The sequence below is a fragment of the Schistocerca gregaria genome, chromosome 7, assembly GCF_023897955.1.
Source record: "Schistocerca gregaria isolate iqSchGreg1 chromosome 7, iqSchGreg1.2, whole genome shotgun sequence".
Lineage (NCBI taxonomy): Eukaryota > Metazoa > Arthropoda > Insecta > Orthoptera > Acrididae > Schistocerca > Schistocerca gregaria.
In genome coordinates, this window is record NC_064926.1 from 215,682,015 (window position 1) to 215,694,326 (window position 12,312).

At 39.6% G+C, this 12,312-nt stretch overlaps 2 protein-coding genes across 2 annotated transcripts in view; one reads left to right on the forward strand and one right to left on the reverse strand.

Moving 5' to 3' along the window:
* The window catches only part of LOC126281321 (leucine--tRNA ligase, cytoplasmic), a 142,542-nt gene extending 135,381 nt beyond the window's left edge, over window positions 1-7,161 (reverse strand). The window contains exon 1 of the mRNA XM_049980169.1: window positions 7,073-7,161. Coding sequence (XP_049836126.1) covers window positions 7,073-7,075 — 3 coding nt within the window. The 5' untranslated portion in view covers window positions 7,076-7,161. The remainder of the gene's footprint in view (window positions 1-7,072) is intronic.
* Window positions 7,162-7,376: 215 nt separating this feature from the next.
* Window positions 7,377-12,312, forward strand: part of LOC126281324 (uncharacterized) — a 37,388-nt gene continuing 32,452 nt past the window's right edge. The window contains exons 1-2 of the mRNA XM_049980180.1: window positions 7,377-8,020; window positions 8,146-8,316. Of these exons, the coding sequence (XP_049836137.1) occupies window positions 7,898-8,020; window positions 8,146-8,316 (294 nt within the window). The 5' untranslated portion in view covers window positions 7,377-7,897. The remainder of the gene's footprint in view (window positions 8,021-8,145; window positions 8,317-12,312) is intronic.

Genomic DNA, 12,312 nt, shown 5'->3' on the forward strand with positions numbered 1-12,312 from the left:
TTTGCGCAAGGACAGCTCTCGCAAAGCAACAGGCGCGTTGTAGGCCACAGCGGCAGAGGGTACACAGACTGCTGATGTGCCCTAGTCGATACTAGGCAGTCAGTGAACAACACTATGCTGCAGTTGCAATTTCCTATTCGCCGATTTCCACCAATAGCATACAATGAAGGAAACTCCAATGGAAAACACCTATTTCCACCCATGACAACATGCAATGCAAAGGTCAATAAAAGAACACCTAATACCCTTCCTCCTCACCCTCTTATTCAATGACTGAGCCACTTCATAGTATATAAGTAACCAAACTAGAGCTCATTCAGCAGTTAGCAGCACACCTCCTGAGGAAGGCATCTTGCAATAGGCACTGAAACATCGGAATTTTATGGTTGACAATGCAGCCTCACACACAAAAGATTTTTATTGACTGTGACAATGGCTGCAGAAGCCTATGTTTACAAACATTATCCAATTTACGGTAGTTGACATTTGACAGTATGCAATGCTTCTGCTAGTAATACACCCATGGGAGCCTGGCATTGTGGAATCCCACTGTGTTACCACTTCTAATAGTGAAAAGCATTGTGCCTCCCAATCATCAGGTACAAAACTTTTCTGAACAGAAAAAATTTAATTAACTGAAGAAGAAATGTAATTCTGGCCCTAACTAAAATTAAATTAAGAAGAGATTTTTACCATGCTTAGACACACAATTAAGGTCTATACCATATTCAAATTCAGAATTTTTACTTGATTTTTATAGCATGAACTTTGTACTTGTTGTGTGTTAAATATTGACACATCTGCAAGAAAGGCCAGTTTTGGAACCTTATACATAGCAAACACAATGTGACATGCAGCCTTGGAAACACCTGTTAATGAGCACAGTATTTTGGCAAACGTGGTAAATAAATGCATTTTAGTGATTCAGTAGTTCTGATGTTATGTGGTAATACCACATCTTTGTATAGGAAAATTTCATTACTTTCAAAATCACTAACATTATTGGAGTCCTAATTAAAATTAAGAACAAGTTCTTGACATGCTTAGGAACACTATAGAGATCCATACCATATATGAAATAATTTTTTTTAACTACATTCATGCCCATAAATTAAGGATAATTGCAGAATGTGGTGCCACACAACATGGCACTACACAAAACTGGCACTAATAGCATAGGCACATAGGGAACACACACAACACAGATCTGTAAGTCCACAGTATTGGTGATAAGTTGAGAAAACAGCCCCAAAACATGTGTTACAAAACACCACTGTTTCCTGCACATGTACCCCGACATCAATATGGGATATGATCACAATGCACATGTACACAGGCCACACAATGGGCTGGCATACTCTGAATCAGGTCGTCGAGCAGCTGCTGGGATATAACCTCCCATTCTTGCACCTGTGCCTTGCGGAGCTCCTGAAGTGACCTAGGGGTTTGAAGACATGCAGCGATACGTCGACCGAGAGCATCCCAGACGTGCTTGATGGGGTTTAGGTCTGGAGAACATGCAGGCCACTCCTTTTGCCTGATATCTTCTGTTTCAAGGTACTCCTTGAAGATGGCAATTCGGTGGGACCATGCGTTATCATCCATCAGGAGGAAAGTGGGACCCACTGCACCCCTGAAATGGCGGTGCAAAATGACGTCCCGATACACCTGACCTGTTACAGTTCCTCTGTCACAGACGTGCAGGGGTATACGTGCACCAATCATAATCCCAACCCACACCATAACCCATGACCTCCAAGCAGGTGCCTTTCAAGGACATTATGGGTTGGTATCTGGCTCCTGGTTCACACCAGATGAAAACCCAGTGAGAATCACTGTTCAGACTATACCTGGATTTGTCTGCCAACATAACCTGGGACCACTGCTCCAATGACCATGTACTGTGTTCTTGACACCAGGCTTTACTGGCTCTTCTATGACCAGGGGTCAGTGGAATGCACCTTGCAGGTCTCTAGGTGAATAAACCATATCTGTTCAGTCGTCTGTAGACTGTGTGCCTGGAGACATCTGTTCAAGTGGCTGTGGTAAGGTCCCGAGCAAGGCTATCTGCAGTACTCCGTGGCCGTCTGCGGGCACTGATGGTGAGATATCAGTCTTCTTGGGGTGTTATACACTGTGTAAGTCCCGTTCTGTACTGCCTAGACATGTTTCCTGTCTGCTGGAATCATTGCCACAATCTTGAGATCACACTTTGTGGCACACGGAGGCCCCTTGCTACGACCTGCTGCATTTGACCATCCTCCAATCGTCCTAGTATCCTATCCCTCATAATGTCATCACAATATGTATTCTTCGAGGCATTTTCAGCACACAGACACCGTTAGCACGTCTGAAAACGTCTGCACACTCATTCGCTGCACCATACTCTGACATGCACCAACACACCTCTGCATATGTTGACTGCTGCCAGTGCCACCATGCGATGACCGCAGGTCAAATGCACTACATGGTCATACCCAGAGGTAATTTAAACTCGTAAACTGCCCACCAGAGCGTTGTTTCACCATGTATCAGCATTATCATAATTTATGAGCATGAGTTGATTTTTGTAGGAGAGACTTTAAAGCAATTTTCTTGTGCCACAGAGAGCAGAGCACTGTGATAGCTGCCTGCAGACAGTACTTGTCTAGACATCGTAACTCTGGATCTTGAAAGCCCAGGTGCCAAGTAATTTCAGAGTATAGTCTTACCTAACATTACAATTACGGTAACAGGATAGTAAGCTTCACTTTATCAGTCTCTATAGGTTAGTGGTTGCCTTTCCCTAATTTTGTATATAGCTCCACCCAGGAACTTCCTTTACTGTTATTACTGTAAATTCTTTTACCTTGTTTAATTCCTTTTCTAAATATAAATTTGTATTTTCTTTAATATGTACATTCATCTACTGAGTTATTTCCTTAGATATGCAGTATTCTTTATTTCTGGCATGAAACTAATCTTCTTAGTGATACAGTTATTTGCACTCCCCTTGCTAATACATTGTGTACACAAAGAGCAGGCCGATTCCAAATACACTTTTAAAGTAGACACCCAGCAAATATTCATTATTTATTAATTCATTAGTGTGCTTCATATTAGTCTCACTGGAGAGTTTTCAGCCGAGTAATTTTGAAGACTGCTTCTTTGATATTCAGATAATTAGGGACTCGTGAAGAACATAAAGACACAGTTGAAAAACTCTAACGTGAATTATGTGCACAAGAATGGAAGGACTGGTAGATGCTGACAGTGGAAAAGACCAATCTGAATTCAGACAATACTTACCATATGAATTATCTTGGAAGGTGCACTGAAAAAAGTAAACTCCCATTTATTCACTTTCAGATATAGAAATGTTGACTGAAATTCACTATCTGGAGTTCTGAAGTTATCAATATTGAAAGGATTTTAAGGTGAAAATTATGGTCAGAAAAGGGGGGATAGGGGAAGGTTCTGAAAATACACACAAAACGATGCAGGTGAAATTACTTTATTTGGGTTTAAACCAGCTACATTAACTTTCTTTGCCCCTTTTATATGATTCTGTTATGCTGGATACTTCGTTTCAATGTTTTTGACACCAATCTGCTTTGTACTCAATTGCTCCTTACATACAGAGAAACTTGGCTCAACATCTACAGAAACGAGTGCATCGTATATTATCAGCATCTGTAAAGTACGTTCAGTCAAGTTGCGAAAGTTTCCATATCTAGATTGTTCTTCAAATTTAATTCGAATTTGTCTTTATCAATTCCATAAAGGATTATCCTAACACTTATCAATTTTTCCCCCTGTTCCTGCTACTCCATGTCTTCTTCCATACTCTGAATCACATCAGACAAATACTTGTAGCCATGCGCTGCAGAAAGTTCTAACTTTAAGTCATTGTTGCTGACTAATTGTTGGGCCTGCTTGACAGCTGCTGTGTGCAGCAAGTCTGAGGCACATGCGCAGCGTTTGATTTTATCAAAGCTTTTGCACAAGAAAACTGCATCTTATCCAAGCACCCCACCTTGTGAAGACAAGTAAATGTGGAAGGTGGAACCCTGTATTTCCTAATACAAATATTGACAACTAGGAGCCTTTACAGAATTGCCTTCAGAGCAGCAATGAAATCAATTACTGTGCAGTAATTTTCCCTGATACTTTCACAAACACAGTGCAGGACATGTGAAATACATGTCTTATAGTTGACATTGGGGTACACTCATTTTATTCATTGGAAAGCCAAAAGCATGTAGTGTGCTTGTTCAGTCACCACAAGCCCAGCTTTTTCATACTGTATGTCTCCCCCTGAACACAGGTCCATACACAAGATGGCTCTGAGCACTATGGGACTTAACATCTGTGGTCATCAGTCCATACACAAGATGTGGAACGATTGTTTTATCGTGTATGCATTGAGTTGGTACATTTTGAAAAGCATAGATTTTACACATTCACTAGGTAATGGAACAAACAACACATTCAAAATCTTTGCAGCTAATCGTTAGTTTCATGTAACATGAATTCCACTTTATGTTTGCTGATTTCCTCTTACTTTCTCTAAAACGTTCTCATAAACTGGCTGTATATAACTTTTTCTCAATACTGACCTTTGTGTATACTTCTCCAGAAATGATTTGAATGCAGGATTGTTTACCTTCTGGCTTAATACTATGAAATTTGCCACTCACTCACACAACAAAAAGACCATCACATAAGCATTTGGCTTACAAAGCCTTTGTCAAAAATTGACGACAGCTGCCGCCGCCACCCCCCCCCCCCCCCCCCAAACCCACACGAGATAGCTGTCTCTAGCAGCTGAAGCCACACTGTATATTTCATAGTAATGTTGCATTCCATCCAGGATTTTCCATTGTTTGATTTTTACCTTGTGGATTAGAATACCTGACTACATTAATGACATAGCAAGACCTGCACTAAACTCATTCAATGACGGCTGCTTTTCAGATCATGAAATGATATGTATCAGAGTATGCTGCTTAGATTCTGACTTGCTAAGTTCAATATTCTGTAAGTGTCTGTTGTTCTGGGTGTGTGACCATTGTTGACTTCTGAGTAAAGAAGGAGAAGATAAAAGAAAAAAAATCTGTCCAAGCTATTAAAAATGCAGATAAGATGGGGGAATGGTGCACAATGTAGTAATCTCTCAAAAAGGTGAGAGAAACTGTGCTTATTTTGCTTCGTTTCAGCCCGCATCTCGTCGTCGTGCGGTAGCTTTCTCGCTTCCCACGCCCAGATTCCCGGGTTCGATTCCCGGCGGGGTCAGGGATTTTCTCTGCCTCGTGATGGCTGGGTGTTGTGTGCTGTCCTTAGGTTAGTTAGGTTTAAGTAGTTCAGAGTTCTAGGGGACTGATGACCATAGATGTTAAGTCCCATAGTGCTCAGAGCCATTTGAACCATTTTTTTGCTTCGTTTCATGCCCACGAACACATATATTGGCTTGTCTGTGTGAAAACTGCTATACTTTTGGAAAGGTGCTGCACTTCAAAATACTTTCTTTTGTTGGCAGAGATAAACTACAGGGAGGTCATCTACATATCTTACAGTAACTAGACTGCAGGTACAAATGTGAAAGGACATGAAAGGCAGTCAATAGTTGAGAAAGGAGTGAGCCAGTGTTGCAGCCTATCCACAATTTATAAGATCCGAACATTGAACAATCAGCAACGTTTTTAGAGAAGAAACTTCAGGGATTACTAATTACAATTTAATATTGTAACGAGAGATCAAAGACTTTGGATTACAAGTTAAACAAAAGGGATTTTAGAGAATAGTCATGTGACTATGGTGCTGACAAAATTAGATTACAAAATGGGCCAACAAACACAGTAGATGAATTCTGCTATTTGGGCAGCAACGTAACTGGTGATGTCCAAAGTAGAGGCAAATGGCTGTATGGACACTTCCACAGAATCAAGGAACTGTCAATTTGGTAGGCCTAATACAGAGAAGTTTTAGAAAGAGAGAATGTGTGTGTGTGTGTGTGTGTGTGTGTGTGTGTGTGTGTGTGTGTGTGTGTGTGTGTGTGTGTGTGTGTGTGTGTGTGTGTGTGTGTGTGGAGGGGGGGTGTAAAATACCACAGCCAGATTACAGTTATGCAGGTTTAACTGGATGTAGATTGCAGAACCTATGTAGAGGTGAGGTGGCTTTGGACATTATGTACTACCAGCGACAGCTACAAGCCAGTCCACAGATTGAAGTCATGTCAGTACTACTAACTGATACACTGTTGAAGAAACCTTTTTGCCACCATCCCCAAATTGCAGGTTGAAATTCTGCGGCCGTTCAGTGCTATTTCAGTATTCTCCATGTTGCTTTCATGTTCTTATTGACAGTTGTGATTTAACTTATTAGTTTTTCTTCGACATCGATGAAATAACCGGTGCCACCTAATGCATGAAGAAATATTTCAAGAATAAATACACCATTTGGTCGGTGTTTCTTAGATCAGTGCGTGAAGCCCTTTGTACGTTGTACCTGAACTCCAACACACGATAATATCATCCATGCTGACAGTGTCTGCAGCATGTTTCCGTATATTTCATCTTTTATAATCAATAAGTTTAAAAATAGCGGTGCTTATGTGCATGACTGAGTCGTAATATCGTATGAATTAATATGTATTTGGTCTTGTTACCCGTAAATGACACCACTGACGCGTGGCACTGACCGGCAACCATCCTCTGATTTTTGCACCAGTACATATATTCGGGTACTACCAACCACTATTACGTGACACAAGCAAAATCATAATAGTTTTCTGGCAACCAAATTCTGTTGTGCGTTCGGAGTGAGCACATTATGGAAAAATGTCCTTGCAGAGACTGCCATCCTTCCGAAATATAAACCATTCTTTCCAGTGACTAAATAAAATACGTATGTGTTAGGAGGAATTACAGAAGATCAAGTGAATAACTGGCACTCACTGCGAAGCACTGTATAATATCCCGTATTGTTACTGAATTTGGGGGAGGAATAGGGAACATGACTGCTAATCTATTTCCAGATGCAGGAAGCGCAAATCTGTTAAGGTAGAGATCGTCAAATAAAATAGTTTTCATACCATTTAGATGTGAAACTATTTCGCCACGATTTTTATAAGGTCTGTCTGCACAAACTTCAAACACTGGCACGTGTACTTCTTCCACTTCTGATGCAAGTTTCCCTCTTCCTCGTCATGCCTTATGGCAAAGCCAAACATTTAAACTGCCAACCTTACTTGGCAATTGTTGGGTTTTCCACTTCATAAATCGCAAGAAGTAGGTTATAATAGTTTGAGAATGAAGCGAAATATCTTCCAAGTCTGTAAATGATTCGAAGCTGTCTTATATCAGGCGTTATTATCTGCTGTGTTTTCTTTTAATGTTAGCTAATACAGTGGCCAAATTTGGCTATTCTGAAAACGAAGTCAAATTCAATTTGAAATCGTAAATTGAACATAACAGCATCATGTGTGTACAATGAGTAAATTTAGTATGGTCTTAATTATTAAATGGCACCGTAACATTAATTGTCAACATATTTCCAACACGGATTTGTAAAATATAAGTACTGAAATCTTGTGTGTAGTGTTTGTTTTGGCCGCCGCCACTTGCGCCCTCCATCCAAAATAATAAAACTCAGTGCCTCAGCTGAGTGCGGTCGCACGAGAGTTTGTGGATACAAATTTTGTTTAAGTTTGGATAAGTTTCAGAACGAGTGATCTGATTTTGATGTCGTATAGTTTGGGTTGGCAACCGAAGGAACACTTTGTTGTGTACTTAATGCGTCTGTAAACAAAATAATCTGTTGATTATATTGAAGTGCCTCAGTTTCCACCTAGGGGGCCTACGTGACGTGTGGTTTCTTTGTTTGAGTTTTTTATTTCCGAATATAATTAAAGCTCGCAATGCTCATTTCATGTAAGTGTTTGAATGTCACAATCGACACTCAGAGTTCAGAAATAAAAGACGTTATTATTGCTAGCCTGGGTCTGAATGCCGATGAGGAAGCTGATAAATTTTTCAAGGAGGTAATATTTATCTTTTTTTTTCAGAATTCCATCGGTTGATATCAAATTATTTACGAAAAAAATGAGTACCCGATAATGTTCGTAATGCATTGCGTAATATTTACACATACAATTCTTTTTTGCAGACGATATATGCTGTTGAGCATGCAAGAATATCAAAAATCCAGTCCTGCCTTGTGCAAATCAGATGCATTGGAAACTGGATAATTAACTTTTGTTTAAACTGTTCGACAAATACTCACGCTATCAGGAGGGATAAAGGAGCAGCGTTTATTCTGTTCACCAAAGCTATGTTGGTATGTATCAGTACATATGAAAGATTTAAATGATACACTGAATGTGATTAACATTCATTCATAACAGTTTTAACTAGATATCCCCACTTCTTGAATTTGCAGTAGGTTGAGATTTTGATGTTAAATCAAAATCTGGTAGAGTCAGTTCTATAGCTATGTTGCAAAGTGAATTTGAAATGAGAAATTTTGAATATGTAGGAAAAACGTCATGCTCTGAGCATGCTGGAAGCTTGTGTTGGTCAATAATGGCAATATGTGGACGAAAAATGCCGAGGTCAGAATGTGGGAGTGACAAAGAAGTAGTTACGATCTCAGTAAATGCGAAAGGAGAGAAGATAATATAAAATCAGTAAAGATGAGAAACAACCAGTTTCAATAGTGCTTGTTTTCAGCAAACACCAGAAAGGACCTCGCCCTGTTATTGCTAGTCAAATATGGACTAAAGTTATTATTAAAGTCTGTTGTTGTTGTAAAGGAACAATTTCTACGCACCAAAATTATCTAGGCTTATTGTATAGCTGATAGCACATGGTAATTTTTATATCCCTCATGCACGACTATCACAACATATTGCACCAAAAACAATTTCTTTAATATGGTGTATTACTGTCCAGGACCTTTCATCACATGCATAATTTGGTTGACAGATTAAAATAGAATTTGAAAAGATACTGTTGCACATCAGAGATTATCCCTTGTCATTGTCTTCAAGAGGTGCCAGATTTAGTTGCAAAGAACTCTCTAAGTTTATGCGGGTGATACAGGGTTTGTGTGCCAAACTGATTCCCAAGTGTATAGTGACTGTCATGATGATAGGAAAGTGGGTAAAAGTTACGTATTGGATCCCCTTGCACTATTCAATATGGTGTGGACATAAACATTAAGGTCCACTGGTGGTCAGTGTGTAACAACAACCGTTGTTTGTCTTCTTTCACATTTGGTACCTTCACCAGTTCGCAACCAGATTTTCCCTTTTGACCTAACCTAGACCTCGGGTTGCACTACAAATCAGTCTGTCACCACAACCAAGATTTTGTGGGGAGGGGGAGTGGAGGGCAGTTCTAGTACAACACTTTAATCGGAAAGTGATTGACATGATACATCATGTACATTAAAACACACATTCGTTAGCACACTGGACCTGCATTCAGGAGGACGACGGTTCAATCCCACGTCTGGCCATCCTGATTTATGTTTACTATGATTTCCCTAATTTGCTCCAGGAAAATGCCAGGATGGTTCCTTTGAAAGAGCTCGGCTGATTTCCTTTCCTGTTCTTTGCTATTCTCGATGACCTTGCTGTTAGATCTCCTTCCCCCAACCCCCACCCAACACACACTTATTTCTGCCACAGAATAATATAAATTGTAGTACAACCAAAAATTAGACAATGTAGTATGTCTGTCTGCAGTACCATATTAGTTTCACTGAGTCAAACAAAAGCTATAAAGTTTACCAGCTTTCAAAATTTCGTTGTCGTTAGAACTTTTTTTTTGTATATTAGTTGCTCTGTTTCTATTCATGCAAAAGATACTTTAGTGTATCTTTTTCAGAATGTAGCTTAATTCTGAGCTTTTGATTCTGGTTTCTAAATAATCTTTATGAATTGTTGTTGATCATGCAAAGTTCCAAAAAAAGTTACGTAGTTTAAGTCTAAACATAGTCAGAGTATTTAGTATCCACGATTGTAATCCCACTGAATACCATTTGGCTAATTGGTCTGAGTTATCTTTGCAACTAGTTACCTGCACTCATCTCTTATGAATATTACTTTTGTCCGCAAGATATATTTCACTTGTTCTGTTTCGAGACAATTATAATTACAAATTATGTCTGCTGTCAAGCTTTGTGAAATAGATGTGTGGTCCAGATGTAGCACGCGATGTTGTCCCATCACCCCTTACAGCTGCCTTAAGTGACTGCTTCATATTAAACATGATTCTGTCTCTAAAGGGGTGCTGGAGGGGAGGGGCTGAGGGCAGGGAGTATTATGTGTATTCCTCTTACAGTTTGGGAGCAGTATTGTTTATATTACTGTCCAGCCATTGTGCTGTAGGGTTTCTATGGTTATATTAAATCACTTCCATTGAATGCTGGGATAGTTCCTTGAGAAGGCTGTACCTAAAGCCCCCCTATTTGTTTCACTGAACTTACCGTCTGTCTCTGATGACTCTGCTTTTGACAAGAAATTAAACTCTGACCGTTCTTCTTGTTTCCTAGAGCTTTCCTTTATGTGTTATCTGCACTTCTTTTGTACTCTTTTAAAAAATTGGTAGGTGTTGGATTTTATTTCTCAGATTTCTCATCCAGCATAGAACATAGTAATGTTATTCTTTACTGCATATTCATTGTACAAATCCCATCTGTTGGAAAAACTGCTTATGCAAATATAAAAATAATGGAAATTCCTGGAAAAAATACATAAGATGCATTGCACATAGAAACACTTAAGAAACAATAGTATTGACACTAGTTTTTGAGCTTTTTATCTGTCTGTAGTAGAAGTGCATACATTCACACACACAATAACTCAGACACCCAACTGCACAAAACTGTGATCTAAATATTATACATATGTTTTGCAGGAGTTTGCTTTCATTTTGATTCCTTATTTTAGTTGGATTTCAACCAGTTCGTTTAATAGTTAGATCAATATCAACCATTTAGGCATGTAAATTTCTTGTTTGCATTTCTCAAGCCAGCTAGATTTTACAAACCACTACCTAAGTTGAAAAGTGTCAAAGCCCATTCCTAAAGAGACGTGAACTACATTCATACTTCAGAAGGGAGAATTTCATGGAATAGACTTACACTAATATGTAAATATAATATGGGGAAACATTATATTTAGTTGCCCACAAGATTTGGTACTTTGCTCACTTAAAAAACTGTGGTATTTGCTGATGACACATGTGTACTAATAAATGGCCAAAACATTTTCATGTCAGACACAAGCAGGAGAATAATGGCCAAGTTTACAACTGGTTTTCTTTTAATATTACAAAAACTCATAGTATGCAGTCTCAAGCAGCTCAGAATATCTTACAGATATCAGAAATAGAAGTGAATGGGCACATATTAGATGAAGCTACATGAGTAATGTTCCTGAAAATCAAGACAGATAATAAACTGAGTTGGCATCAGCACATGTATAAGTTAACAGAACTGTTCTGTGGCATAATTTTGCATACTTTCTCTCTATAGTTCCCTGCGGCATAATCAAATGGGACTGTTCAGCTAAAGTCAACAAAGTACTTGTTCTACTGAAGCATACAATAAGAATGTTACCTGATCCACCAGGAAGTTTCATATCAGCGCACTCACCGCTGCAGAATGAAAATTTCATTCTGGAAACATCCCCCAGGCTGTGGCTAAGCCATGTCTCCGCAATATCCTTTCTTCGATGAGTGATAGTTCTGCAAGGTTCGCAGGAGAGCTTCTGCGTAGTTTGGAAAGTAGGAGACGAGGTACTGGCGGAATTAAAGCTGTGAGGACGGGCCGTGAGTCGTGCTTTTCATAGCTCAACTGGTAGAGCACTTGTCCGCGAAAGGCAAAGGTCCCGAGTTTGATTCTCTGTCCGGCACATAGTTTTAATCTGCCAGGAAGTTTCAGCTTCATTCTGGTCTTGTTCTAAGCCTCCTCAATGGCAGTACTGCTACGCACTTCAGTGCTGCTCATGGCACATTTTTGGCTTACCAATCTTACGATCTCTTCCCTCCAATCATCTGGCTTTGCGACATTGGTCACTCCAGTATGATCTTTGTGATAGTGATCAATTCATGGCAATCCTGTTACTTTTTTGCCACTGCCTGACATACCAGTTACCACAATTGGTTTTTCGAAGAGCCAGTAGGCAGTTACATACTTCTACTGATACCTCCAACCCTCATTGTCAGGTTGCTCTGACGAGGTTGTGGGATATGACTCCAGTTCAATAACCTGCACCGCTGGAACTTTTATTCGTCTTCCTTCAGATGCTTTCTGCCACCGGCCATT